The following is a 26,017-nucleotide window of genomic DNA, read 5'->3' as shown; positions in this document are numbered from 1 at the left end:
GCTCTCTTTATATTTGCAGGTGATTGCACCCATGGGCACGTCACAACTGGGTCAAAGTTTTTTTCAAAATAAAAAAAAAAACACACTTGCCAGCATACAGAGCATGCAATAAAAACAGAAATCATACATCAAATTAAAGGTACACTGGGTTTTAAAAACACAATAAATACAAGTGTTTACCCGTGTGACATATCAGACAAAAACCTGCTGTGACAGGAAGCAAAGCTCACTTAAATTAACAGTGGCAGCAAGAACCACAAAGTAAAACAGGAAGTAACCAAAACACAACAAATAGGTTTAAAAAATTATTTGTCAAACACAACCAAATCCACAGATAATTTGTAATAAGCTTCATTTTCCTGCATTGTGCCAACCAAACATGCCCTTTTCAATGTGAATACTTTCAGAATGTATAGAAAGCCCCTGAATCCTAATTTTCAACTATTGCAACTCTCATTATGTATTTTCTACATGCCAAAAACGTTATTTTTCCGTGTTCAGGTACTTTTAGTTTAATCAACACAAAAGAAGAAAACACAAGTTCAATCAACTGCATCTTCCTCTCCTGCCCTCCATCGTCATCCTCTGCTGATGAACCAAAACTGTAGAAACGATTATTTAATTTGATCATGTATCACATATATGTGATCTGACTAAAACCGATCTGTTGTCGTTTTACTTTCATTTCCCTTCCTCTGAAATAAACACAAACCAGCTGACTGCTGTTCAGGAACGATTCTAACTTTTGTTTCGCGGTTAAGTTTCGTTTCTGACTAGCGGCTGCAGCCTCACTATAAAAATCAGCTGTCCGTCGTCGGGAGGCTCTGAGGCGACATGTTTGCGTGGGGAGAGGACTGTCAGCGTGGGTTTTGGGTGAAAGGCGACTGCAACACCACCAACGCCACAACGGGTGATGGGGTTCATCGTTTGAACTTAGGATATCACGTCACAGATCTGTCAGCAGGTCACAATGTGCTGGCTTTTGTCAAAAGTAATGGGAATGCGTTCATCATGCGCACTAATGAGAGCAGAGATGGAGGAAGAGTGAGAGGAAAACAGAGTGAGTGTCACTTTTATTTGATGAAACCAACAGCCACTGTGGTGTCACTCGTGTAAGAGCGGACTGTGTGTTTGCAGGGTTTGTGAAATGTAAGGAGAAGATTGAAGCTGTGAGCTGTGGTGATGATGTGGTGACGCTCCTGTCCGAGAGAGGCTCGCTTCTCTGTGTGGACACAACTCAAGCTCCCTACACACCCAGGTGAGGAAAGACAAGTGCACGCTGTGTTAAAAAAAACCCCGCAGTTGGTAAGATCTTGACTTGCTTCTGTTTGCTGCTCTTGCAGGATGTTGGAGGCTTTTTCTAACATACCAGTTGCTCAGGTTGCTTGTGGGAGCCAGCATTCAGTTGCCCTCAGCAAAGGTACAGTAATATGTGCAGTAACGTGATGTATGAGAATATAATGTCATTTTTGGGGGGATAAAAGCACATTTTTGTCCATGTACAAACAAAATTGATGTTATTGTTGATATTCTGAATTTTATTTAGAAATTTTCCTTGTTTTTGTATATCTGTACCTGATTTGAAACTATCCTTAACACTATTACATGAGTAGTTACTATTGCTCCCATAATGTACCACTGCTGTAGTCAGTGTGTGGCTTTCTGTTCTCCAGTATTTAGTGAATCAGTTCAATAAAATGTCATCAGAGTCTGTGTCTTTACACTTAGGAAGGACAAGCTTTTTCTCCTTCGATAAGTGGACGTAGTTTCATTGGCTCTGTCACGGCTAATGCCTGGCTGACTCACGAATAGGACCCGAGAGCAAACGCTGACACTGGGAGTTTTGGGTAAAAGACAAGGGTTAGGGCTTATTTAAAGACAGGAGATGTGGCGAGTGTCGTGTTCGTTTGTCGGAGAGAAGAAATACAAACTCCAGGTGGTTCAAGGTTCAAGTTACACAGCGCTGTGGACCTCTCTCTGCCAGGCAGTCTGATCAGAAAAAGGGGAACCACTCTAATATACCTTTATTATGCCTTACAAATATGATGTAAATATTATTGATGCTAAAACTGAGGAGGAACCATGGTTTATATTTGGCTCCTTGATTGGTCCTTGGTCCGATATCAGCCTTGTTCCCCATTTCTGCTCCATCCAGATGTCTTCTCCCTGTGTGGGAAAACTCCTGCCTATCTCCCTGTGTCCCATACTTTTCCACTATAGGCTTCATCCCACCTGTTCTGACTCCCCCTGTAAGCTTGTAGTGGTTTCCCTCGACACTCAACTCAGTGTCTTTCCTGTTTTAACCCTTCACACCTTGGGATCAATGCTTGTTCCCCTCAAAAGGAGTGTATCGACTCTGTGTAAGCACAATGCATAAATATGTGTTGTAAAAGGTTATGTTGAACCCTCAACATGAGCCAGAGAGTGGATCCAGGAGAACGGGAGATGGTTAGTGTTGATCTGAGAGAGGGATTTATCCAGGTAAAGGTGTAGGTTTATCTTTACTGAGTCCAGGTTGGGTTGCAGAGTGGAGGGAAGGATGCTGGCTGTGGTGCAGAAGGTACCGAGTCAGCGTTGGGGCGAGCAGGTAGGTTAGTGAGCAGCCAGGTGCCTCTGAATCCACGGGAGAATCCTAAATCCTTAGCTTGGAAGTTTTGTGTTAACGTATATGGTTTTAACTCATAAGAAGAAGCACTATACAGTACTTGTGAGACATGCATAGACATAAGAGAGCAGTATAGAGCTTTTCATTCTTCACGTTGATTATCATTTATGAAACAGGATGCTGGTGCAATCTGCCATCTGCATGTAAGCAGCGCTCGCACACCTGAAACCCAGAAGGGCAACACAGACCAAAGCCTGCAGCAGTTTCATGTTATGAAACCATGAAACTGCTGCTGTGTTGAGAGGTTTGCATTGAACTCAGATGCTGTGATTTCCACCACAGATGGTCAGGTGTACACATGGGGCCTGAACTCCAGAGGTCAGCTGGGTGTGGGGAAGAGAAATTCTGGAGCCAGTTCACCCCAACACCTCCGATCTCTGTCAGCCATCCCCGTGGTTCGGATCGCAGCAGGAGGAGAGCAGAGCTTCGCCCTCTCTGTGTCCGGAGGTGTGTTCGGCTGGGGCAGAAACGACTTTGGACAGCTCGGACTGGGAGACGCTAAAGGTGTCGTTTGATTTTTTTTTTTATTTCTTTGTGATTCACCATAACATTGATGTTATTTCTTAATGTACAGTAAGGATACAGCAGTGTTTTTCCACCAAAAGAAATGTGCTTTTTTATTTACATATTAACCCGAACAACATCTTGAATCTTTTTCGACAGACAGACAAACACCAACCTTGATCCCAGGTTTGAACCTGAAGAAAACGTCTTACATTTCCTGTGGAAAGGACCACACCGCCATTTTGACCAAGGTTAGTCAACAAAAGCTCTCTCAGTAGTGCCAAGATTAAGAACTGGACAATAGTATGATATTTAATATAATATTTCTATAAGGTGATTGATGATTGCTTCATGCTCAGACCTTTTGCATTCTCTGTATCGAATTACTTGACATTCATCACGTGGCCTCCGCTGTATTTTAATGGGTTTCAGTCGACATATTAATGTTTTTGAATTTTTTTTCCTTGCCTTTCAATGGTCATGATTTGATGCTAACAACCGTTAACTGTAACATGTTCACATAGACTTAACAGGTATTGGCCAATATGAAATTACCTCCTGTGATTGATCAGATCTTCTCTATTAACTATTTAACAAGTGACATTTTCAGTCTTTTTGTATGTTTAAATGTTCATTTTAACTATTGAAAATAAAAGCAAAGAAAATACACAATTATTCAGGTTGGACAACACACTTGGAGCACAATGTTAAAGAATATCATCACTTCAGGGCCTCGGTTGTCTCCACCAGCTCTTTAGGGAATTATCTTCTAGTTTAATGTTCCTGTATGTGCACCATATAGTTGAGATGGATCATATGAGCTGTTTGCTATCTATTTGCCATTTAAAACAACAACTGAACCATAAATGTCAGCCCTGCCCTCCTAGTCCCCAGACAGGCAGATAGTTGCTCTTTGTGGTCGCGGTTCCCCTGGAGGTTTCTTCCTGTTAAAATGGAGTTTTTTTTCTTTCCACCATCACCTGCTGCATGTTCAGGAGAGGGCATTGAATCAAAGAGATGTTTCCTTAAGCTGTATCTCTGACGTGTACTGAGACAAAATTTGTTGGGATTTGAACCTTATTGAATTGAATAAAAACACTGAGCTGAAAGAGGCTGAAAAGGTCTGTGGAGTTGAGGGAAACTAGAGTTCATTTTAACTTCTGTGGGACGTTAAACCGTTTTTGTGCTGTTGCTCACCCAGGATGGCGTAGTGTTTACCTTTGGCTCCGGGCAGTACGGACAGCTTGGACACAACTCGTTACGGAATGAACTACGACCTCGGCTTGTTGCAGAACTCTGGGGGGCAAAAGTCAGCATGATTGCATGTGGAAGGTACTTCACAGCTCTCTTTATAATGCACCACCTCTATTATGTTTATTTTATTCACGCAATTCATTTTTACATGCAGTGTGCGATCAGTTTGCCAAGTCTCCTCGAACCAGAGTCGAATCACACAGAAAAACATATGCAGAAACACTATAGATTTGAACTGGTTTATAGTTTCTATCACTGCAGCAGAAGTTCTGTTCATTGTTTTGTTGCAACATTAGCTGGAGTTGTTGGGCAAACAAAAAGGATTTTGAATAGTCTTTTTTAACTTAAGCGTTCTGTATGACAACAAAACAGTGAAATTTTAAATTAAAGATGGCTATGAATCCCTATTATTACAGGAAAAGCTTCTCCCCGGATGAAGTTCTGAGACTGTAGTAATATCAGGCACGTCTTTGTCATACATTTCTGTTTCTGACAAAGCGTTTTTGGTAACTCTGTTTTAAAATGTTCTTTATAAGATGCTTCACTATTATACAGCTAAGGAGACTTTAACTTTACTAAATACTCAAAGATATCTTAAGCTGTTTCTATGAGAACAATAAAAAGGAGTCTGTCAAAGTGTGTTTATGGCTCTGATGAAAAGAAAAAGTGTTTTTATATTTTCTACTCAGGCATCACACGTTAGCGTTGATAGACGTGAAGAGGGTCTACTCCTTTGGTTGTCGAGAGCAAGGGCAGCTGGGTCGTGAAGAGAAGAGTCATCCGTCTGTGCCGCTACCCGTTCAACTGCCTCAGGGTAACTATGTCTGTGGTATAAATGGCTTAATTCATGAAGGTGCAATAAATGGAAGATATTCAACTTTATCTCTACGTTTCAGACACAGGTGATCCCAAAATTACAACCATTTTCGCAGGGGAAAACTGTTCATTTGCAACATGCTCTTCTGATGAGGTACCGTCACTCACACACATGCAGAAGAGACCAGGATAGAGTGAGGTTTAATGTCGTGAAAATCAACTCGGCTTGTCTTTTTTCACAGGAAGTTCACAGGGATTCAAATGCTGACAGCAACATAATTCGGCGCTGTCTTGAAGGCATGATCGATAAATGGACTTCTGAATGTAATTCAAAGTCATGGAAAAAGATCAAACAGTAAGTATTATGCAGCAGAACAATGTTAAATCTGTCCTTCAATGTCCTTGAATGCTCATTTGGATTGGAAGCTTTAATTCTTAGTGAAATGTACTAAAATGCTTCCTCTCTACAGGGACATCTGGAGAACGTTTTCGTCTGCATCCTGTCTGAATAACAGCTTCCTTGAGCAAAGGTAAAGTTTTTTTTCCTTTCACTTATCACTATGATATAAAAGTTTAATTAACAATGTGACGACCAGAGTCATGACCCCATCTCTGCTGAGTTTGGTCCCCAGTAGATAAATAGGATAGGTAGGAAACCTCCCTGGAAGATAAAGGCTTGATTTAGCTGCACAAACACGCAACATGTTCAACTAAACCCCAACTATTTGAACTATAAATGCTTTATGAGGACTTAGCCTCTTTGTCTTCTTCTCAGTGGGAAACACCTCCAAACATCACCAAAGTACCACGGCCTGAACTTGAAAATGGCACGGCTCTCTTTCAAGAAACTGGTGAAGAATGACAAGGTTTGGGAGGAGGTGTGTAACTAAATTAAACTTTCCTAAAACTTTTCTAAACGAGATGAATGTATTTTCCAGACACCAACCAGAGCTTAGGTGTGTTGGAGCAGGGAAATATCTAAAACCTGCATTACAATGGTCCTTGAGGTCCGGAGTTTGACATCCCTGGCTTAGACACTTACACTCCACACCTGAAGCTGCTGTTTGCTCACAATCCTTTTCAATCTCACAGGTTGAGGCTGCAATTTTTCACTTGCTCCCTCTTCTTGATACGAATCCAGTGGGAGTGGAGGGTTTGAGGATCTACGTGCTTCTCAATGAGCTTCTGCACGTGATCCAGAAACACACACGGCAACAGAACACGAAGCTCGCTGAGGCGGTTGCTGCTGCTGTAACAAAGTTGCCTGCTAAGAGCCTCCAGATCATAGGTACTGTCATGAAATATCTCTTGTTAAATTAACATAACGAGGCATTGTTAAAGGGACATTTATGTTCACAATTGTTCATGTTGTCTCCTTAAGGGGACTGGTGGTCCTCACTGTCACCCTCCACCATGGTTAGATTTGTGAAGGTGTGGAAGAAGGCCCTCGCAGTGATCTTGTCGTCCAGGCCTGTTCGTCGCAACTCTGGAGTCCGAAGTCTGCTTCAAGTCCTTCAATATATGCACAATGTCAGTGTCAAACTCCTAAACCCTTAATCCGAGTCACTGTTTTTACAGAGTTAACCTCTTTGTCTGTTTTTCACCCCAGGAATGGTAATGAAGGCCTAATAAATACTTTACAGGTTAACAGCCGGGTTGCAGAGTCTCAGAAGCTTCCAGAGAGCGATTTTCATTTGTTGCTCGATTTTAACTTTCTTATTGAAGACGTGGAACTTTGGTATCTACGATCACAACGCATGGTGAATAAAAGATAGAATCACTTTACGCTTTCCTGTCTATCTTTGTTTCTGTAGTTTTTCATTTACATAGTTCATTTACATTTTGTTAGTGTCTCTTGTTTGTTATAACTGTGTGATTTACATCCTTTCAGTTCGAAGCTCCTGAGCCACTCGTTCTCTGTAACTTTCCAATCGTGTTGGATCTGCAGGCAAAGATACAAGTTTTTTACATGAATGCTGAATTCACCAAGGTAACTGCAAGCTAACTATGAATTTGGGAATTTGGGTCCCCAGTGCCATCTTTCATGCCTGACACTAAATAATGCTCAAAACATGCACAATGACGTAAAGTGTTACATAATTAAAAAATAATTTGAGAAATTTCATTTTGAACCAGGTCCAGTCTACTCTGCAGGGACAATCCTTCTTATTTTTGATTCTTGGATTGAGTTTCCCTGTTTCTCCAAACCTTGAGCTGGACCTGAGGCGAGCATCACTTTTGGAAGACACCTTTAAGCAACTTGCTGCTACTCATCATAAAGACTACAAGAGGCCACTTGATGTAAACTGAGCAACACACAAGTCATATTAAAAAACATTGCGTTACTTAGCTTCTCCCGTAGAAGCAACGATTTTGGCAGAAAACCTTTACTTATGCCCTTTTTGTTGTTGTAGGTCTTTTTAGATGAAAACCCTGAATCAGATAACGTCTACGTAAAGGACTTTTTTTATGAAGTCTTTCATGAAATGATGTCGTCTGAATCTGGGATGTTCGTGTTTAACGATTCTGAAACGCTGGCTTGGTTCCCCTCCAGAGTAAGACTTTATTTTTATATGAAATCACCACAGTGTAGACCCTGACTTCACGGCATTTACTTGATTCCCTATAATAAAGAAGAGCTAAACAACATATATAAATGATTTCTGATTTTAGTTGCCTCTGACATTTTCATCAGGTACCACAGGAGGTTCAGCGATTCTACCTGTTTGGGGTTCTGTGTGGACTGGCTTTGTACAACCAGGTCATTGTTCACTTACCCTTTCCACTGGTGCTGTTCAAGAAACTGCTCGGAGTAAAGCCTTCAGTGGAGGACATGATGGAATTCAGCCCAAGTGTTGGCAAGCAAGTGAAAATTAATCTAAATCACACTGATTTAGATTTTTACATGATTAAATCACCTTAGTTTCTTTATATTTTGCTTCCAAGCAGCCAGACTTTCTTCTAATCTTTCCAAGTGGTCGTGAGCAACAGTTCTCCAGGCTTTCTGAAGCTCTTTCAAAGTTTTTCTTTGAACATTGGCTGCTTTTCACTCATTTTCAGTCCAGTCTTTATACCTTTTTCAAAGGAATTTGTTTTTTTTGTTTTTTTTTAAGCCATTTAACACTGAACTATGAATCATTCAACCATGCAAATGCACCTAACTCAAGGGATGAACCAGTGTTGTGTCTCATAACACAACACATAACAGACAACTTAGCAAATAACCAATTTTGAATTGGATCTTAAGGCACTTTGTTACTAGCAGCCTGTCACAAAGACACATAATTTGTTCCCATTTCTTTAGTTGCATCTATGAAAAACACCAAAGATAACACAGTTTGACAGACAGAAAATAGGATTTATGCAGCAACAAGGTGATTCCCAAAGAGCTATTAGCTGAAAACTTGGCATATCTCAGCATGGTGTGTTTTTGCCTTATCTTCTGTAATTCCATCCACGTTTGTCCATGTTTCTATTAATTACTGCATCTTTTTCCCATTTTATGTTTACTTTACTTTAGTTTAATTTTATTGTTTTAACAATGTGTCTGATTGTGTCTGAAATGATGGGTGGTTCAAGAGTTTTGTGATTTTTGAATGATATTTCTTAGACAGTCATGTAAACATTGTGGTCCTCATCTTGGTTTCTTTAAGGAGTCTGCAGTGCATCTTGTATGAATACACAGATGATGACATAAAAGACCTGGAGATGGATTTTGAGGTGGGTGTTTTACAGATGTTCAGCAGCTCAGTCTAATAAAATCCCAAAGCAGCCATATAAGTTTCCTCTTCTTTCCTTAAAGATCACCTGGGATGGCACTGAGGTTGATCTTGATCCTCAAAATCCTAAAAAGTCGGTAACAGGCCACAGCAAGTAAGTACCATCAAAACATTTGGTTTCATTCTTTTGTGCGAGTATAATTTGAAATAAGTAAATGAGCTGTAATAAATTACAGTTTTTTCTTCATCATGTTTGTAAACCAGAGTTTGTCTGAGTTGATTTAGGACAGAAGGACAAATTCTTCAGAAATCTTATTATTAAACACATAGCAGAGCGCTGCGGTTTAATACGTACTGTAATAAACTGTCTTAATAATCAAATAATAATAATCAAAACTAACTGAAGAATGATCTGATAATTCTGCTTGGCTCCCTAAGTTTTAACATTAAGAAAACTCATGTTGAAGCAGATAAGCTGGCATTTTTACTCAATGTCTCCTTTGGACCCCTTATTAATCGGCCCCACTTTCAGTGGTGAGATACAAACTTCAGCCGGCTTTTTGGTCCTATCCAATTTGTTGCTCTTTATCGCTCCAATATAAACACACACAGAAACGTCTGCAAGATTTTTTTAACGGACTAATCCTTCTTAGGCAGGAAATGGGATAAGTCATCAATCCTCACAACAATCTGGTAACCCAACTGGTCATTATAACTATGCATCATCTGTGTAGAAACTAAACATTTGTTTAACATAGGCAGATGTCTTGTTATAATCACATATATGTAAAAAACAAAGAGGCCCAGAATAGAACCATGAGGTACACCATAAGTGAGATTCTAACAGAAAAAAGTCAGAGCTATGAATTCAGTCACTCGCTGTACAGAGCAGTTAATAGTTTGACATATGTGTGCATGCTGAGTCACTGCTTTTATCTGCTGAACAGGAAGAAGTTTGTGGATGCCTACGTGAATCACGCCTTCAACGCATCAGTCGAGACTGTGTTTCAGGAGTTCATGCGGGGCTTCTTCCAGGTGTGTGACAGGGATTTGGTGAGGCTTTTCAGGCCAAAGGAGCTGCAGGAGGCGCTGGTGGGGGAAGACTTCCAAGACTGGAAAAACCTGAAACAGGTACCCAAACACATTTTCATGAGTTTGTTTTGAATGCTGTCTATTACAGAAACAATCTGCAAACACAGATACTCATACCAGCTTCTTTCCCTGTGATTAGAACACAGTTTATGAAGGTGAGTATCACGTCAACCACCCCAACATACAGATGTTTTGGGAGGTTTTCGATGAACTGACTGAGAATCAGAAGAAAGCTTTCCTCTGTGAGTATTGCAACATGTCCCAACACAATTAATATTAAACACATTAATTAGGATTATGCTGCAAAAAAAATATCGGTAAAATTATAGCAAGATGACTAGAATCTATTTATAAGCACTGTTTTATATGTCTTGATGGTTCTTGAATGTTCCCACTGAGCATATCAGAAATATTGAAAACAAACGCCAGATCTTCCACTTTGTTTGAAATATATCTAAATTTATGACTTTCTTACATCAAATATCTTGATTTCTTCTATTAAGTTTGTCCATCAGTTTGACATATCAGGCCGTTCAGGCGAGGATTTTTGGTATTTAGCCAATGCAGATGAACTTGTGTGTCAAGGCATGTAGCCCTTGAAGATGACACTTATGTTTAGGACAAATACTGATTGGTTTAAGTTAGCTTGAGCTGAGAGGAGCCAACAACAACCCAGTTGATATGGTTTCATCAAGAAGAAAAATTCTTGACAGCTTGCAGATGATCAAATAATCATGTGCATTTAATTAGCACCACTTGGCTGCTACTTACCCTCTTAATTCTCATAGAAGCAGTAAAGATGGACTTTTTTACATGCCGTTTCTGCATTTTGTGTTAGTTTTTGTTTAATAAATAAAAACTGTGATTTGTTGTGAGTTGCTGTTCATCTGAGGTTGTATTTAACACATTTTAAGACGTGGTCTGGATCAGATTGTTTTTGTTATGTGCTGATATCTAACCCCTTAGAATTGAAAGAGTGCATACTCTCTTTTTCATATAACTGTACATGTAGCTTGTAGACCATGTTTTTTTTTCATTTTACTTTATAGAAATGTACAAATGTGTGTAAATGTTTACCAAAAGATGTGCACGTATTCAAATGGAGACTTTAAAACTGACTGGCATTCCCTAACGCCTGTTCTTTATATATCAAAAAAGGTTCATGCCTTTATATATGTTCATCTATATCAGTGTGAATTTCTTTATGCAAACCTTACCTCAGAAACTTAACAGTGACTCCTTTTTCCTCCACCAGGGTTTGTGACAGGATTTGACCGGCTTCCTATTCTCAACCTGAACAAAATTAAGATGAAGATCACAGTTAAAAAAGTTCAAGACCTCTCCCACGACAAGTTCTACCCTGAGACACATACGTGCTACTTGTTGCTGGAGCTGCCTTTGTACTCAACAAAGGAGATCATGCAAGCCAAACTGGTGGAAGCCCTGAGCAGCAACAAAAGAATCGATCACTGATTAGCACCATGTCCTGAATATTCAGGATTTCCTGCGTCTGTGCTGAGCAGAAGACTTTAAGTTTAATTTAGCAACAAAGCACTTTGGGAATCGCTGAGAATAATTAAGTTTGTGCATATAATAATGCATAGCGTGACATGTTTTGTGGTTTTATTTGATTCATGGTATTTCAGTGGTGCCAATACGTCTGTGACTGTTCGATCTGTTCAATTGTGGAACCTCACATAAAGACTGGCAGATGTTTTGTTCTTGCTGTTTTGGTAGATTTCGCAATGTTAGCTGAAGAGGGAAGATTAACTATTAAAATACACTGGTGTGATTTGTGCACTCATCCAGCTAAGAAGTCTTAAGTTTATAACTGTATTATTTGTTCCACATAATAATATAAAACACAAAGTTTTCACAGTGGTGGTGTTACTAAAATGTGTGACATGCCAAGCATTTAATGCAGGGAAATATTTGTTGAATGTAAAAATGTTCATGGTGAATAAAAACTATTTTGTTCTATATTTATGTGCTTTGGCAGAACCTTATGGGTTTACATTAAGATAGAGCCAAAAGCTGCTATGTTTACTAAAATTAACCCATGTTTTAGTACAAAAATCCAAACATTTCACGCCATAAAATGTTTAGTATTTATAGAACCTCATGAGGAAAGTGCACAGCTGTTGTCAAAGGAAAATTAGCAATATGCAAAGCCTGGATGATGGTTTTATTGATACAGAGTAGAAACAATATTTATTAGGATTTTGGATTTCTCAGGTGGGATGTAAAGTAGTCATACTAAGAGGAACGTTTACACGCTCCTCAGTATCCAGTTTGAAGTCATTTACAGCTTTCGATTAATGGTGTTCACACTGAAAATCTGTTTTTTTTTTTATATAGTATATATATATACACAGGGTGCGATTTGCCGGATGGTGAAGTCCAACTTTCTGTTTGCGTCATCCGCGCCAAAACAAAAGCTTAAATCAAATGGAGAAAAAATTAAAGAATCCAGAGCAGCATATCGTCATATTTTACAGGACCACAACAAAAAATACATAGGCTACTGACGCACAGCTGTCAATGATTAAGGATTTGATATGAAGTTATTTAATAATAGCATGCGGTTATAAGAGAACTGGATGAACACGGCATCTTTATTGTTAAGAAAATTAAACTTTGATAACTAAATCAAGCCATTTAAGCAACATAACAGCATTATTTGTATCCTTGAATGTGTCGTTTATTCAGTAGCGATACTTAAAATAACCAGGCATAGCAGATAAAATACACCACAAATGAAAAAAAGAAAAGTCTGCGCTCATGACTCCTGGCTTTCATGCATTTCCAAAAGTGGACCTTCTCTCAGATGACCTACTGATGAAAATTTTAAGCAGGGTCGAGACATGGCTTTCATCCATAAGGTCACTGTGAGCGTTCATAATGGCCAAATGTGTTAGTCTCTCCTGCGTCATGGTGTTGCGCAGCCAGGTTTTCAGCCGACTCAAGGCTGAGAAAGAACGCTCGGATGCCGCTACAAGGCCAGACAAATGGGAGGGGGTGCGGCCGCACGTCTATGATAGCATCACGACACGTAGTTGTTGCAGATTTGTCGGCTGCACATCTATGATGAGAATCTCCCGCTCCACGACATCCCAAAGGGTGCACTGAGTTGCGCCCATGCGATTGGCTGATGAGCTACTTGTGTTAACAAGCGATTGAACAGGTGTGCCTAATAAAGTGGCCGGTGAGTGCATATATAACATATAAACTTTATAATTCTTATTTATACCACAGTACAGATAGTCATTTGACTGAGTTTTCTGAAAGAGGGAAGTGTACATATTCAACACATTCATGTGATATTTTCTTTTATATTTGCACTCATAATTATTAAGACTATTTTCCTATGGACACATATTATTGTCTTAAGTACACAGGAATTAGTATTTTTGGTTGTTGTATATGAATACTTGTGTTACTAAAAGTAAAGTTTCTTTTGATTTTACATGTAATTTAGGGTCTTGCGTTAGTTATTTGTACATTTATATGTTATTTATAGGCGATTGCTTTCAAATGACTGCAACAGGGCAGCAGTGCCTCTTGTGGCAAAACATGTGTCCCCATGAAGTTTTGCCTGGTCTTTTCAGTTCAGTGGTTCACAACTTTTTTCAATGGGACACCCAAATCAGTATCAAGAAAGAAAAAGCTGACCTCTAAAACTCATGAAACATTATCGGCAACCTTTTCCAGAACACTTTTACTTCCAAAAAACACCATCTTGAGCCTATATATCTCTGGCTAGGGATTAAATGGCAGGTGTCTATAACATCTTCAATATTAGTACATTTCTGGCAAAATAATCCACAAACTCTCACGATCTTTCTTGAATGTATTTTACGAACAATAGTCGATTGTAATGTAAATTACATTCATATGTCATGATAAATGATCCTCATGCTGGAATACAGCTTGTTTAAAGATTTTCTATCCTTTATTTTCGCCAAGGGTTTATCTTGTGAGCAAAAGTTATTATGTGAGGAAGTTTTTTGGTGCACATAAAAAACAGTGAACACAAGTTATTGTGCTCCGCCCTCAAGCGGATCCATGGCGAACGGAGGCTATAGTAAAAAATAAATGATAAAATAACAGTTTTTGCCAATCGGGGCGTGTAAGACGTAAATGAACTGGTATCGGTTTTCAAACAGGCTCTGATGGGTCATCTGTGACGTGAAAGACAACAGTGACAGCATATTTTTGTAGAAAGGAAAGACAAACTCCTCAAAGAGTTTCGTTTTCGTTTTTCGTGTCAGAGCAAAAGCAGTCTTTAAGCCTGTGACTCGGAAGGCGTGTCGTTTTCATGTCGTGGTGTTTTTGAGTTTTGTTTTCCTTCCCAGTTTGCATTAATACGCTAGTTTCGTTTCTGACTGCTGGGTCTTAAACACCAGCTGTGCGCTCTATAGAGCGGCATTCATCAACATGTTTGCGTGGGGAGAGGACTACAGGCAGAGCTTCCGTGTGAAAAATGGCAAAAGTGTCCCGACTGCTGATAGAGTTCAGCTGTTAGACTTCACTTTCAACATCGCGCATCTGTCAGCGGGGCATAATGTGCTCGCCTTCGTCAAGGGGAACGGAGACGCGTCCGTCATTGGCACAAACGAGAGCGCAAATGGGGAAAGACTGAGAGGGAAACAGAGTGAGCATCGGTCTTATTATTCTGTCTTTAAAGTGTTAGGAAATTCCTATAATGACGTGGTCACTATTTGTGTGTTCGCAGAGTTTGTGAACTGTCAAGAGAAGATTGAGGCTGTGAGTTGTGGTGATGATGTGGTAACACTGCTGTCTGAGACAGGCTCAGTTTTCTGTGTGGACTCCACTCAGAGACCTTACACACCCAGGTGAGGAGAGATGTCAACGTGTTTCAATCGTAGCTCACTTTCATAATCATAGGATAATCGTGTGTAAGCTGGTTTCTGTTGTTTCAGGCCTCATCGAGCTTTGTGTAACTTACCAGTGACTCAGGTTGTTTGCGGAAGCCAGCATACAGTTGCTTTGACCAAAGGTACAGTTAATCATAGGTGTAAGTCCAAAGGGTGTAGACTGAAACCAAGTAATGATCACTGATTTAAAATGAGACAAAGAGCTGAATATTTTGAAAAGTCTGGTTGATCTCCCTGTAGGTGGTCAGGTGTACACATGGGGACATGACTCCAGAGGCCAGCTGGGTCTGGGGAAGAGAAAGAATGGAGCTGATTCACCCCAACACCTCCAATCTCTGTCAGCCATCCCCGTGGTTCGGATCGCAGCAGGAGGAGAGCAGAGCTTCGCCCTCTCTGTGTCCGGAGGTGTGTTCGGCTGGGGCAGAAACGACCGTGGGCAGCTCGGACTGGGAGACACTACAGGTTAATAAACTGTAAACATCTAAATGTTCAGATGGTTACTTAATATACTGTAGTGTCCGATATTCACCACCTGTGCAAAATTGTTTTGGGAAGTGATAAGAAGTCTGATAACTACCAGCTGTGTAGGGAAGTCTCAGGCTAAATCAAGACATTTTGAGAATAACATACTCCCCAGTTAGTTTGTCCAGAAGAGACTCAATAGAAAGGCAAACACCATATCCGGTCTTTGTGCTTGTTGATGGGAACATGCAACATCTTCAAGGTCTCTAAGAACCAGCAGATTCTACTTAACGAAGAGCACAGATTTTAGGGAATCCAGGCTTGACACATCTCTCCAGACTTGATGCATCATTCTATAATTCTGATACCACCTGGTTGACAATAAAGGTTTCTGTTTTCGACCAAGTCGGTATCAGCAGAGTTCTTCCTGCATCATCTACACACAGGCTGTTTGAAGGCGACCATCCTGAACCTCCTGAACCTCCTGAACATCCTGAACCTCAACTTCATATTTTTCTTACAGACAGACATACACCAGCTGCTGTTCATTACATGAACACGAAGAAAGCTGTTTATATTTCCTGTGGAAAGGAGCACACTGCCATTTTAACTAAGGTTAGTTGGTGCTAGAAGGTTTTAAATTACTTTGTATGAATTACTGTATGAAAGCCTTTTAAACAGTCAAACATTTCACTCAAGGTTTATTGGCACTTAATTTTGCTTAGTTATCTTTCTCATTAAAGTGACTCCCACACTTCAACTGGATAACTTTTTACATTGCAGGATGAATCTGCGGTAAATATGGAGTGTAAGTTTAAAAAAAAAAGAAAAAGAAAACAACAATTAAGGCAATAAGAATCATCTCGATAGGCTGAGATTAGTCATTAGACCATCAAACATTTAAGTCATCACTTAGCTTCTTAAAAATGTCACAGATGCACCTGAGTGAAATTATGGTTCATGCTTTCAGCACCTCAAATCTGCAGAGCTAACCATGATAATGTTCATTCATACAGTTGAATATAGTTGTTCTTGTTTATATTGAGATCATTTGACTTAATAAGCTGAATAGGCTAATGTGAGTTATTTGGAGCGAGATACAAGAAACATAATTCGATGGCTTGTAATTGATCTTGATGTTATGTGCTGTTCAACAGCCTAATTTGGTTAACAATATCTTATCAAGTAAAATTTTAGGAATTTTTTTCCATTGTACTGTAAGTTGTACAATTATGTAAATTAATGTGGGGCTACTAAACGTCCCGTCTGGTTTTCAGGATGGTGCCGTGTTTACCTTTGGAGCTGGTCAATATGGACAGCTTGGACACAAGTCATTGGAAGATGAAGTCTGTCCTCGGCTTGTTGAAGAGCCCTTGGGAGAAAAGGCGAACAAGATTGCATGTGGAAGGTACTGTAATAACAGTTGTTGTGACATTTAAATTCAATCTGAAATTGAAAAAGGCTGGGATTCTGTGTAGAATAATTCAAAACTGAATAGAGTGATTTGGAAATCTCAGAAAAACATTTGACTATTTCATGAAAAATAGGTGCACGTCTTGAATTTGATTAAATAAAATAAAAGTTCGGACTGGGTCAACTAAAGGCTGGAAAAGAAGGTGTTTCTAAAGACAAACAGCCCAACGGAAATGTTGCAACCAATCAGGTTCATTGACAACAGGTCAGTGATATGACTTGGTTTAAAAAGAGCACTTTAGAGAGGCAGAGTCTCTGAAATAAAGATGAGCAGAGATTCAGCAATACACAGAAAACTGTGTCTAAAAACTGTGGAGCAAATTATGGAGAAATTTCAATCTAATGTTCCTCAACATGCAGCTGTGAAAACTTTGATTATTCCATCATCTGCAGTACATAATATCATCAAAAGATTTTTTTTTTTAAATGTCTGTGTGCAAAGGACACATCTGAAAATCTCTCCGGTAATCTCTTTGTGAAAAAAAAAGCCAAATGAAAAGTTTGCCGTCTTCTCTGAACCAAAGCTCATTTAGAATGGACTGAGGCTCAGGGGCTTCGTTGTTTGAAGGAGAAGTTATTAAATGTTAAAGAGAAGAAAGTTTTGCCCACACATTATATGGGGACACCACCAGAGGAGTCAAGAAAGGCGTATTAGTGCTCTGCAACCCAGCTTCCTGCTGCTCATTGACGATGCGTCGGTCGTGCAGAGTTCTTTAAGAAATGTAGAGAATTTTGTTCCTGATAAAGTGAAATGACTGTAAAAATGTATCACTGTTGAAATCAATCTCTTTCAGATATCACACATTAGTGCTGTCAGGCTCCATGAAAGTTTACTCCTTTGGATGCAATGAACAAAGACAGCTGGGACGTGGAGAGGAGACATCGGTGCCACTGCCTGTCCAGCTGCCACAGGGTAAATACTATTACACTTTTAATACTAATAGAACTGAATTAGATGAGTCAAGTCTTTTAAAGGGTCCCGTATTCAAACACAAATCAAATAATAGGAAAATAATTATAGAAATAATCAAAGGATCTTGAATACAGTTGCAAAAAGTTTGGTAATGGTGATAGAGAGGGAGAAGTGAACATTTCCGCAGTCTGGAGAAATAAAAGAAAAATCGAATGAAAGGTGCAGAGAGTCGACTGGATACTGGAGAAATAGCTGAGAATAAGTGTCAATAATGACTGAACGAGCATCTGAAAACAGAAAACTGGTTGGCAACCAGAACTGAAATCTTACAAAAGAAAATATTTAGCCATTCATGCACTACACGACCTCGTGCTTGTGCAAAAGTTTTTAAGAGGAAATTAATGTTGCTGTACTTTAAAGCATGAAACTGGACCTGTTGTGGATTCTTGGAGCATGCTGCTGGTAGCTAACAAGGAATAAACAGATAATAAGGCCATTATGGGAGGTTAAACTACTGTAACTCTTACAGTAAGAGTTTGCTCATTTCAAGGATGAAAATAACTTTATTTCTGTTATTATTTCAGACACCACAAACGGTCTCATAATTCAAAACATCTATGCGGGGGGAGACTGTTCCTTTGCAACACACATGCCGAAGGTATGAGCACAGGTACCGAAAGTAAAAGAGGTGTGTAACATCTCTCTGATGCCAAACCATTAATGCTGTTGTTTCTTTCATAGGACATTCACAAAGGGTCAAACAGTGGCACAAACAGCAGCACAACACAGCACACTGTTGAAAATATGATTGACAAATGGATCTCCAAATGTGATTCAAAGTCCTGGAAAAACACAAAGAAGTAAGTATACTCATAAGTGGTTGTTTTTCTTCCATGTTATCAGTTTGCTACACAGACTGAAGAGTATCCTAAACGCAATCTAAAACTCTCTCGGTGTTATAAACTAACCATATGAACCCTTCACAGGGAAATTCATTGGACTTTTTCCTCCGCGTCGATTATAAATCGAAGCTTTCTTGATGAAAGGTATACACAGATCCTCTTCTGAGTAAAATGATCACATCTTTTTATCTGCTGAATTATTGGAAATAATGGTTTTGTTTTCCTCTTAGCAATGATAAGCATTTCCAGGCCTCGGCACTCTACTCCGGCTTGGACTTATCTCTTGCCCAAGAAGTTTTTGAGAAACTGGTGAAGACAGATGATGTTATGTCAGAGGTATGAAACCAGATTAGCTTTCTGCAACTGAACCAGAAAGAGTGGGAGGCTAACTTACACATGTTTCAGTTGTATTCACTTGCATGTAGTTCAATTAGTGTATACTCTGTCAACAGGTGGAAGATGCTGTCATGCAGTTGCTTCCTTCTCTCGATAAAGAACCAGTGGGAGTCGAGGGGTTGAGGGTCTTCCTGATTCTCAATGAGCTCCTTCGTGTGATGCAAAAACACAGACGACAGCAGAGCACAAAGCTTGCTGCGGAGGTCGCCGCTGCTGTACAAAAACTCTCTGCTAAGAGCCTCCAGATTATAGGTAATGTGACAGGTTACATTTTGAAATGTCTTAATATGTGAGAGGATGCACATGCTGTTTATCATGGGCTCATTTGGTGTGATCATGTCCTTGTCTTTAGTTTGTGGCCAAAGAAAAGGCTGTTTGCTTTGAATTTTTTGTTCCTTATTCAACTAATTCATTCGTTCATTTATGAATGATTTTCTATTCTAACGTAACTGTACAAATGGCTGATCAGCCTGTGAAAGGCTCCCTTTCATTTATGTTGTGATCCTCAGGGGCCTGGTGGTCTTCACTGTCGCAGTCGTCTATGTGCAGACACGTGAAAGTATGGAGGACAGCCCTCTCAGTGTTCTTGTCTTGGATGCCTATTCCTCACGACTCAATAACAAACACCCTGCTAATCCTCCAGAATATGTACAATGTCAGTACCAAACCCACCATGTTTCCTTAAAATCCTTGTTATTTTCACCCAATCTTTCATGTAATTAACTCTATCTGTTTTAAAGGCCAACGAGAACAATAAGATCCCTGCAAAGACTTTCTGCACTGAGATTAACCCGACTTTTCTTCAAATGGATCTGGAGCGCTGGTGTTTAATGGCAAGTCACCCCCTCCTCTCTCCAGCTGTTTTTGTCACTCTTTGTAGCATTCGTACGAGTTAAAAATAACTGATTTTGTACTTAAACCACATGGTTTTCTTGATTTTCCTTCAGAATGTGAATGATCCACCGCTCATCCTTGGCAGCTTCACATTTGTGATGGATCTAAAGTCAAAGAAAATGGCTTTTGACCTCAACTCTCGACACACTCAGGTGACTTCAGTATTACCGTAACACAAGCCTGTAACAACACTGCTAACAGGTCTGTAAGGGTTATAAGGTATTTGTTTACAACCCTTTACAAAACCCTTTCATGCGAACAGATTGTCATGATGTGAAAGTCGAAGAACAATCTGATTCTAAAGCTGCATTATTCAACATCTTTCTGTTACATTTATGTACAACTAATGAAAGACCGATTTGAAGACAAGACGCACAATATTATTTATTTTTTTAAACGACAGATGAATTGATATTACGTAACAGGAATCATTTGTAGTGACAAACCCACAGAGTAGCTGCACATTTAGCTCATTGTATCCATCCTCCTCCACAGCTTACAGTTCCAGCTACAAAGATAAAAAAAGTTAATCAGAATACCCTTGAACATATTGAATCATTTAGCTACTAATCATATGGATAACTCCCTTTAAAATGACTTAATGAATGTGGATATTGCACTCATATTTATCTATGTAAAGGTAAAGATGCTTAACAGCTGCTGGATGAGTAAACAGGCAACTGATTCTCAGTCAACTTTATGAGATGATAGTTGTTCTCTGATAGCTGTACAGCCATGAAGTGGTCAGTAGAATTACAAAGCTTTACAAATTACACTCAAATGTAATTCATTCTCAGTTGCTTTTCAAATTATACTTTAGATAGCGCCTCCAGCGATGGGTTCTGTCTGGCCTTTTGGATACCCCCTAAGTAATTATTTAGACCTGAAGCTGAATCGAGAGTCATTTTTGGAGGACACCTTCAAACAGCTGGCTGCTGCTCCTCACACTGATTTCAAGAAACCGCTTGCGGTGAGTATTGGATTTTACCCTCATAAGGCTGAGCCTCACCTCCCTGTAGCTGCTGTCGGCTAATCATGGCTAACATCTTCTGTCTCAGGTTTATTTTGATGGAGACACAACATTCTCAGACGTCTACAAAAGAGACTTTTTCCACCACCTGTTTAAAAACATTGTGAAAACCAAGCCTGGGATGTTCATGCTCAACGAAGGCAAAACGCTGGCATGGTTCTCCTCCAAAGTAAGGTTTTTTCCTGCCCCAGGTGACCGGCTGTAATGGAACAATATGCAGTTTTAGATCTTGATTTCTTCTCCTATTACTCATGCAGGCAACGGAGGAGAACCGGGCGAACTTCTACCTGTTTGGGGTTCTGTGTGGATTGGCCTTGTACAACAGCAGTATCATACAATTGGGGTTCCCTCTGGCTCTGTTCAAAAAGCTGCTCGATGTGGAGCCGACGCTCGAGGATATGATAGAGTTCAGGCCTGAAGTTGGAAAGTAAGAATTTAATTGAATCAAGCAGAGATTTGACATTCAGATCATTTTAAAGATCAGAATGAATCGTGACTACTGCACAGGTAACACTTTCACAGCTCTTATAGGATAACTTGTTTTACTCTGTTTTAAGGTTACTGCAGAACACGCTGAAGTGTGAGGCTGATGACCTGGAAGACCTAGACATTTACTTTGAGGTTGGTGTTTAAACAAAAGGTGTCCATTTGTCTCATTTGTTCATTCATAGTGTTACGTGATTTCACTGACTTCGTCGTCTCTAATTTTCAGATAAACTGGGATGAGACAAACGTTGACCTCGATCCCCAAAATCCAGAAAAGAAGGTCACGATTGAAAACAAGTAAGACTATAAAGACACAGCATTGCAGGCAGCAGCCGTAGCATTGAAACGTTGACCGATTTAAAAACCTTTGTCTGCTGAAAAGGAGAGAGTTCGTGGATGCCTACGTGAATTATGCCTTCAACACGTCAGTGGAGGGTGTGTTTCAAGAGTTCAAGCGAGGCTTCTTCCAGGTGTGTGACCAAAATCTCCTGAAGCTGTTTCGGCCAGAGGAGCTGCGGAGAGTTGTGGTGGGCCGAGAAGTCTACAACTGGGCGAAGCTCAAACAGGTACAGTCAAGAAGGGCTCATTCTGCTGTTGTTGTTTTGTCAGCACCGGCGACAGAATGACCACGTTTCGTTTTACTGTGCACAGAATACAGTTTATGAGGGGTTCTACCACGCCGGTCACCCCACCATACAGATGTTTTGGGAGGTGTTTGATGAACTAACTGAAGACCAGAGGAAAGACTTCCTTTGTAAGTACTCACAGTATCTCTTTAACTAACATAATTTTTACTGATTTACAGCTTAATGATAATCTAATTAAAATCAGACTCTTGTAGATCTGTCATTATAAAGGCCACGGAGCAATGATTTTGTGAGGGTTTATCCTTGTTTATTTCATGTTTGTGGCAGAAAAGCACAAGCACACGGAGAACCTCCTACACAGCACCAATTTCATGCTATTCTTTGTTATATTAGTATAGGTTCTCAGTAGGGCTGGTCGATAAAACGATAACAATAGCTACAGAGGAATAACGTTTCCTCAATAAAGATATGAAACATGGTCGGTATACTTTTCGATAGATTACATTCGTCCATCTTTTGACAGATAATATGAATAGCCAACGAGAGTTGCGCCGTGCTTAACCAATCACGTGGCTGGAATAGAGCCATGCCAGCAGCTAGTCATGGCGTGTTTGTGCTGCTGCATAAAAAAAAGAGAATGAGTGCTCCCTCGGAAGAAACTAAGGAAGACACAGCCCAAGGCGTAAGGGATGACACTGTTGATGACATTGTTGATAAGAAGGGCCCGAAAAGTTCGGTGGTGTGGAGGTATTTTTGTTTTTTGAAGTCCAATACGAAACAAAAATAGTGTTCACTGCAAATTATGTCGAGCATATGTTCCATAAGACGAGAAATACCACCAATCTTTTTCATCACCTGAAGCAGTGCCACCCGTTTGAGCACGGAGAATGCAAACTTTTACAAACACAGCCCGGAACAAGTGCTAATCTACCCCCAATAACAACACCTGTGCAGCAGCAACAGAAGACCACAGAGTCTGGCACTACTAAATTTTAACCTCTTCCAAAGTGCATCCACCAAGACCTTGTGTACTTGAGTTCTAACAAACATGAGCATGTTTTCTCCCTAATTAAACATTTGCAAAGATATTCTATTAAAAGACTGAAACTTCCCTTTCTCATATGTTGGCATGCTACATGTTGATGAACAGATTGTCACCAAAAGGAGTGTGTGAATACATGAATTTGTACGTGCAAATAAGGGAAGAAATCACCTGCAAGGGATATAATCTTCCTTAATTGTACTTGAAACTGCTGCCATGACTTTATTTACTTATCTGGACTTGAAAAGACAGAATCGTTATTAGAATGAGATGACAGCCCAAAGAAAATTCTATATGATTAGTCAATATTACTTATCCAGGTGTTGTTCCCTGATATCAATACATACAGCAGAGTTACAGATCAGATGAAGCTGAAACACAAAATGAATGGAAGGGCTCTGATTTCAACCTTCATTGCTGTTCCTCAGGGTTCCTGACTGGATATCGGAGGGTCCCTATCCTTGGCATGGGCCAGATAAGGATGAGAGTTCGAGATAAAGTAATCCTGAGCGGCTCCTATGATGAGCACCTACTCGAGTCTCTGACGTGTCACTCTATTCTGGAACTACCTCCATACTCAGCCAAGGAAATCATGCGAGACAGAATGACGGAGGCTGTGAAACCAGAGAGAGGATTCAAAGGCTGATTATCAGCTGGATTAAACGCTGAGTGATGAGTGTCCTTTAAAAAGTGGACCAAACAGTACTTTAAAGCTCTGTTGTTTTTTGTTTCTTTAAAGTATTCATGTTTACATCATGACTTCTCAGGAAAAAAGCCTAAACTTTATGTGCTGATGATAATTGTTTGTTTTCCATTTTATGTCTGACAATTTACTAAATTAAATTCACTTGAATCCAACATTTTTCAGATTAAACTTTAAACTTATTATGATTATTGCCTATTGTTTGCTGATTGTTCTGTCTTTAACTGTATGATACATTAAGATAATCAGATCTGATGACATTATTTTGAGTTTTTGTTAATGCTATATTTTACATAACTTTATCAACTGCTCTCTGCACAGCGCTGAGTTTTTTTTACATTTGGTGTTGAAGAATCCCTCCATGCTGCAAGTTTCCTTAAAAACCTTTTATTACAAACCTACTGAGGTCAAGCACACTATGCAACATTCTTACATAGTGGATCAGTCTAGTTTCTTCATGTGTCAGAGAGGAAGGTTTAAAAGTCACAACGCAGCCCTTTACTGTCTCCTTCTTCACAATCTGCTTCTTCATGTGGTTCCTAAGTGGATAGTTTGCAAATGGGTGCATGAAGTCAGCGTTAACTGAGAAAGAAAGACAGAAATGTCACAACCGCTAGATGGCGCCATTATTTCGTTGTTCGGTACTGAAGTGAGACAAAAAGCAACAGGGTTCAGATCATCTTGCAGACCGATGCAGCTTCACAGTGAAACAATACTTGAAACATTAAACCTTTACACAAAACCAGAAAAAAATCGAATCGAGACAAATTCATGAAAAGGAATATCAGAGATTTACAGGGAAATAAATGGACAAAGACAAACACACTCCCATTTGCTGCGGAGGAAAGCTCTAAGTGACAGAAGTAATCAACCATTCTTTCATTACTGTGATCTTTGGTTCAACATTAGGACTCATTAGAGCGGGGTTATTGAATATTTCTGGAGCAAGCTGTTGCACTTTGCAGACAGATCCTTGCCACTTGCCTTTTATTTATCTCGCCACAGCTGCGGAGAGGTTTGTTCGGTGAAATAAAAGTTCAATAAAATTACAGTTTTTGTCAATGGAGTCTGTTGGCTGTGGCTCCTGTCTGCTCCTCTAAACTGTTGAAAACTTTCTACTGTAGCTAACACACCAACAGTGGAGAAAAGGCAACAGGGCCAAGCTTAAACTGTGGCATTGGCAACTAACAATGGCAGCTGCCACAGGTTGCCAGAGGCTGTCATGGGGGCCCGGAGGATGCCACTGAGTGCTAGAAGGTACCAGAGGCTACCACAGGATGCCAGAGGGTGCCAGAGGCTACCAAAGGATGCCAGAGGCTACCACAGGATGCCTGAGGGTACCAGAGGATGCCAGAGGATGCCAGAGGCTACCACAGGATGCCAGAGGGTGCCAGAGGCTACCAAAGGATGCCAGAGGCTACCAAAGGATGCCAGAGGCTACCACAGCGTGAGAAAGGCTGCCACAGCGTGCCAGAGGTTACCACACAGTGCCAGAGGCTGCCACGGAGTGTGAAAGCCTTTAAGACACTGCCACAGCCATGCCATGACTTCTGCCACCGTTTGTGAAAGCCAACGCTGATTTTAGACCCATAATACAAAATCACTGCATTTACTTGAAATGGAAACTATGTCTTACATAGCGTTTTGTATTTGTTATAGCGTCCAACTGGACGTGCTGAAAGGATGACAAATATTCAATTTATTATAGAGCATGAACGGTTACTGTTGGCTGTAACCACGTCAGTTCTCAGGGTGTCTCATCTAAAATCATGAATGTAAGGTAATGTATTTTATAGGTCAAATCAAACAGAGAGAAAATCTGTAGGATAGGACTTACAAGCGTCTGGGAGAATAGCTCAGACTGTTAGGTGCATGCTTTAAACTTCAGAGGTTGCACGATCAAAACTTGACTAAATTTATTTTCAGGTGCAACATTAAAAGTCCCAATGGGGGAAGGAGAAAATCCTGCTGCAATACGACCAGTTTTCTACCCAAAAGAATTCAACCTGAACAAAATGAATCAGTAATAAAAATATTTACATCTATTCAGACAGAACAACACAGAGAATAATTATATATTTTCTATTCAATTTTTATTGAATATTTTTTTCTTTTCTTTGGTTTTTCTTCTTGTCTTTCTCCAAAACACCTGTACGAACAGAGGGCTTTCAGCTGGTGTTC

General features: G+C 39.9%; 2 protein-coding genes across 3 annotated transcripts; both read left to right on the top strand.

Annotated features, from left to right (window-relative positions):
- Positions 1-770: 770 nt before the first annotated feature.
- On the top strand, positions 771-12,031 carry LOC140307627 (probable E3 ubiquitin-protein ligase HERC4). Of its 2 annotated transcripts, XM_072386594.1 has the most exons (23): positions 771-1,060; positions 1,138-1,258; positions 1,344-1,420; positions 2,948-3,169; positions 3,329-3,420; positions 4,371-4,501; positions 5,113-5,237; positions 5,320-5,393; positions 5,482-5,594; positions 5,710-5,769; positions 6,015-6,117; positions 6,332-6,527; positions 6,621-6,769; positions 6,883-6,999; positions 7,131-7,229; positions 7,376-7,540; positions 7,654-7,794; positions 7,935-8,101; positions 8,893-8,959; positions 9,042-9,112; positions 9,906-10,089; positions 10,190-10,292; positions 11,306-12,031. In XM_072386594.1, the coding sequence occupies exons 1-23, from the start codon at positions 835-837 to the stop codon at positions 11,521-11,523; spliced, it is 3,021 nt and encodes a 1,006-aa protein (XP_072242695.1). In that variant the 5' UTR covers positions 771-834; the 3' UTR covers positions 11,524-12,031. The 2 variants fall into 2 exon arrangements, with proteins under 2 accessions (XP_072242695.1, XP_072242694.1); XM_072386593.1 differs by lacking the exons at positions 9,042-9,112; positions 9,906-10,089; positions 10,190-10,292; positions 11,306-12,031 and having other exon boundaries at positions 7,394-7,540; positions 7,935-8,905.
- Positions 12,032-14,312: 2,281 nt separating this feature from the next.
- LOC140306741 (probable E3 ubiquitin-protein ligase HERC3) lies at positions 14,313-23,980 on the top strand. The gene is made up of 23 exons (XM_072385335.1): positions 14,313-14,704; positions 14,786-14,906; positions 14,994-15,070; positions 15,189-15,410; positions 15,934-16,025; positions 16,688-16,818; positions 17,678-17,796; positions 18,381-18,454; positions 18,538-18,656; positions 18,783-18,842; positions 18,929-19,034; positions 19,151-19,346; positions 19,604-19,749; positions 19,835-19,927; positions 20,042-20,140; positions 20,809-20,958; positions 21,047-21,187; positions 21,276-21,445; positions 21,576-21,639; positions 21,731-21,801; positions 21,887-22,070; positions 22,156-22,258; positions 23,562-23,980. The coding sequence occupies exons 1-23, from the start codon at positions 14,488-14,490 to the stop codon at positions 23,777-23,779; spliced, it is 2,973 nt and encodes a 990-aa protein (XP_072241436.1). The 5' UTR covers positions 14,313-14,487; the 3' UTR covers positions 23,780-23,980.
- The last annotated feature ends 2,037 nt before the right edge of the window (positions 23,981-26,017 follow it).

The sequence above is a fragment of the Leuresthes tenuis genome, unplaced genomic scaffold, assembly GCF_036924035.1.
Source record: "Leuresthes tenuis unplaced genomic scaffold, fLeuTen1.0.hap1 SCAF_5, whole genome shotgun sequence".
NCBI lineage: Eukaryota > Metazoa > Chordata > Actinopteri > Atheriniformes > Atherinopsidae > Leuresthes > Leuresthes tenuis.
This window is presented reverse-complemented; position numbering and strand designations above follow the sequence as displayed.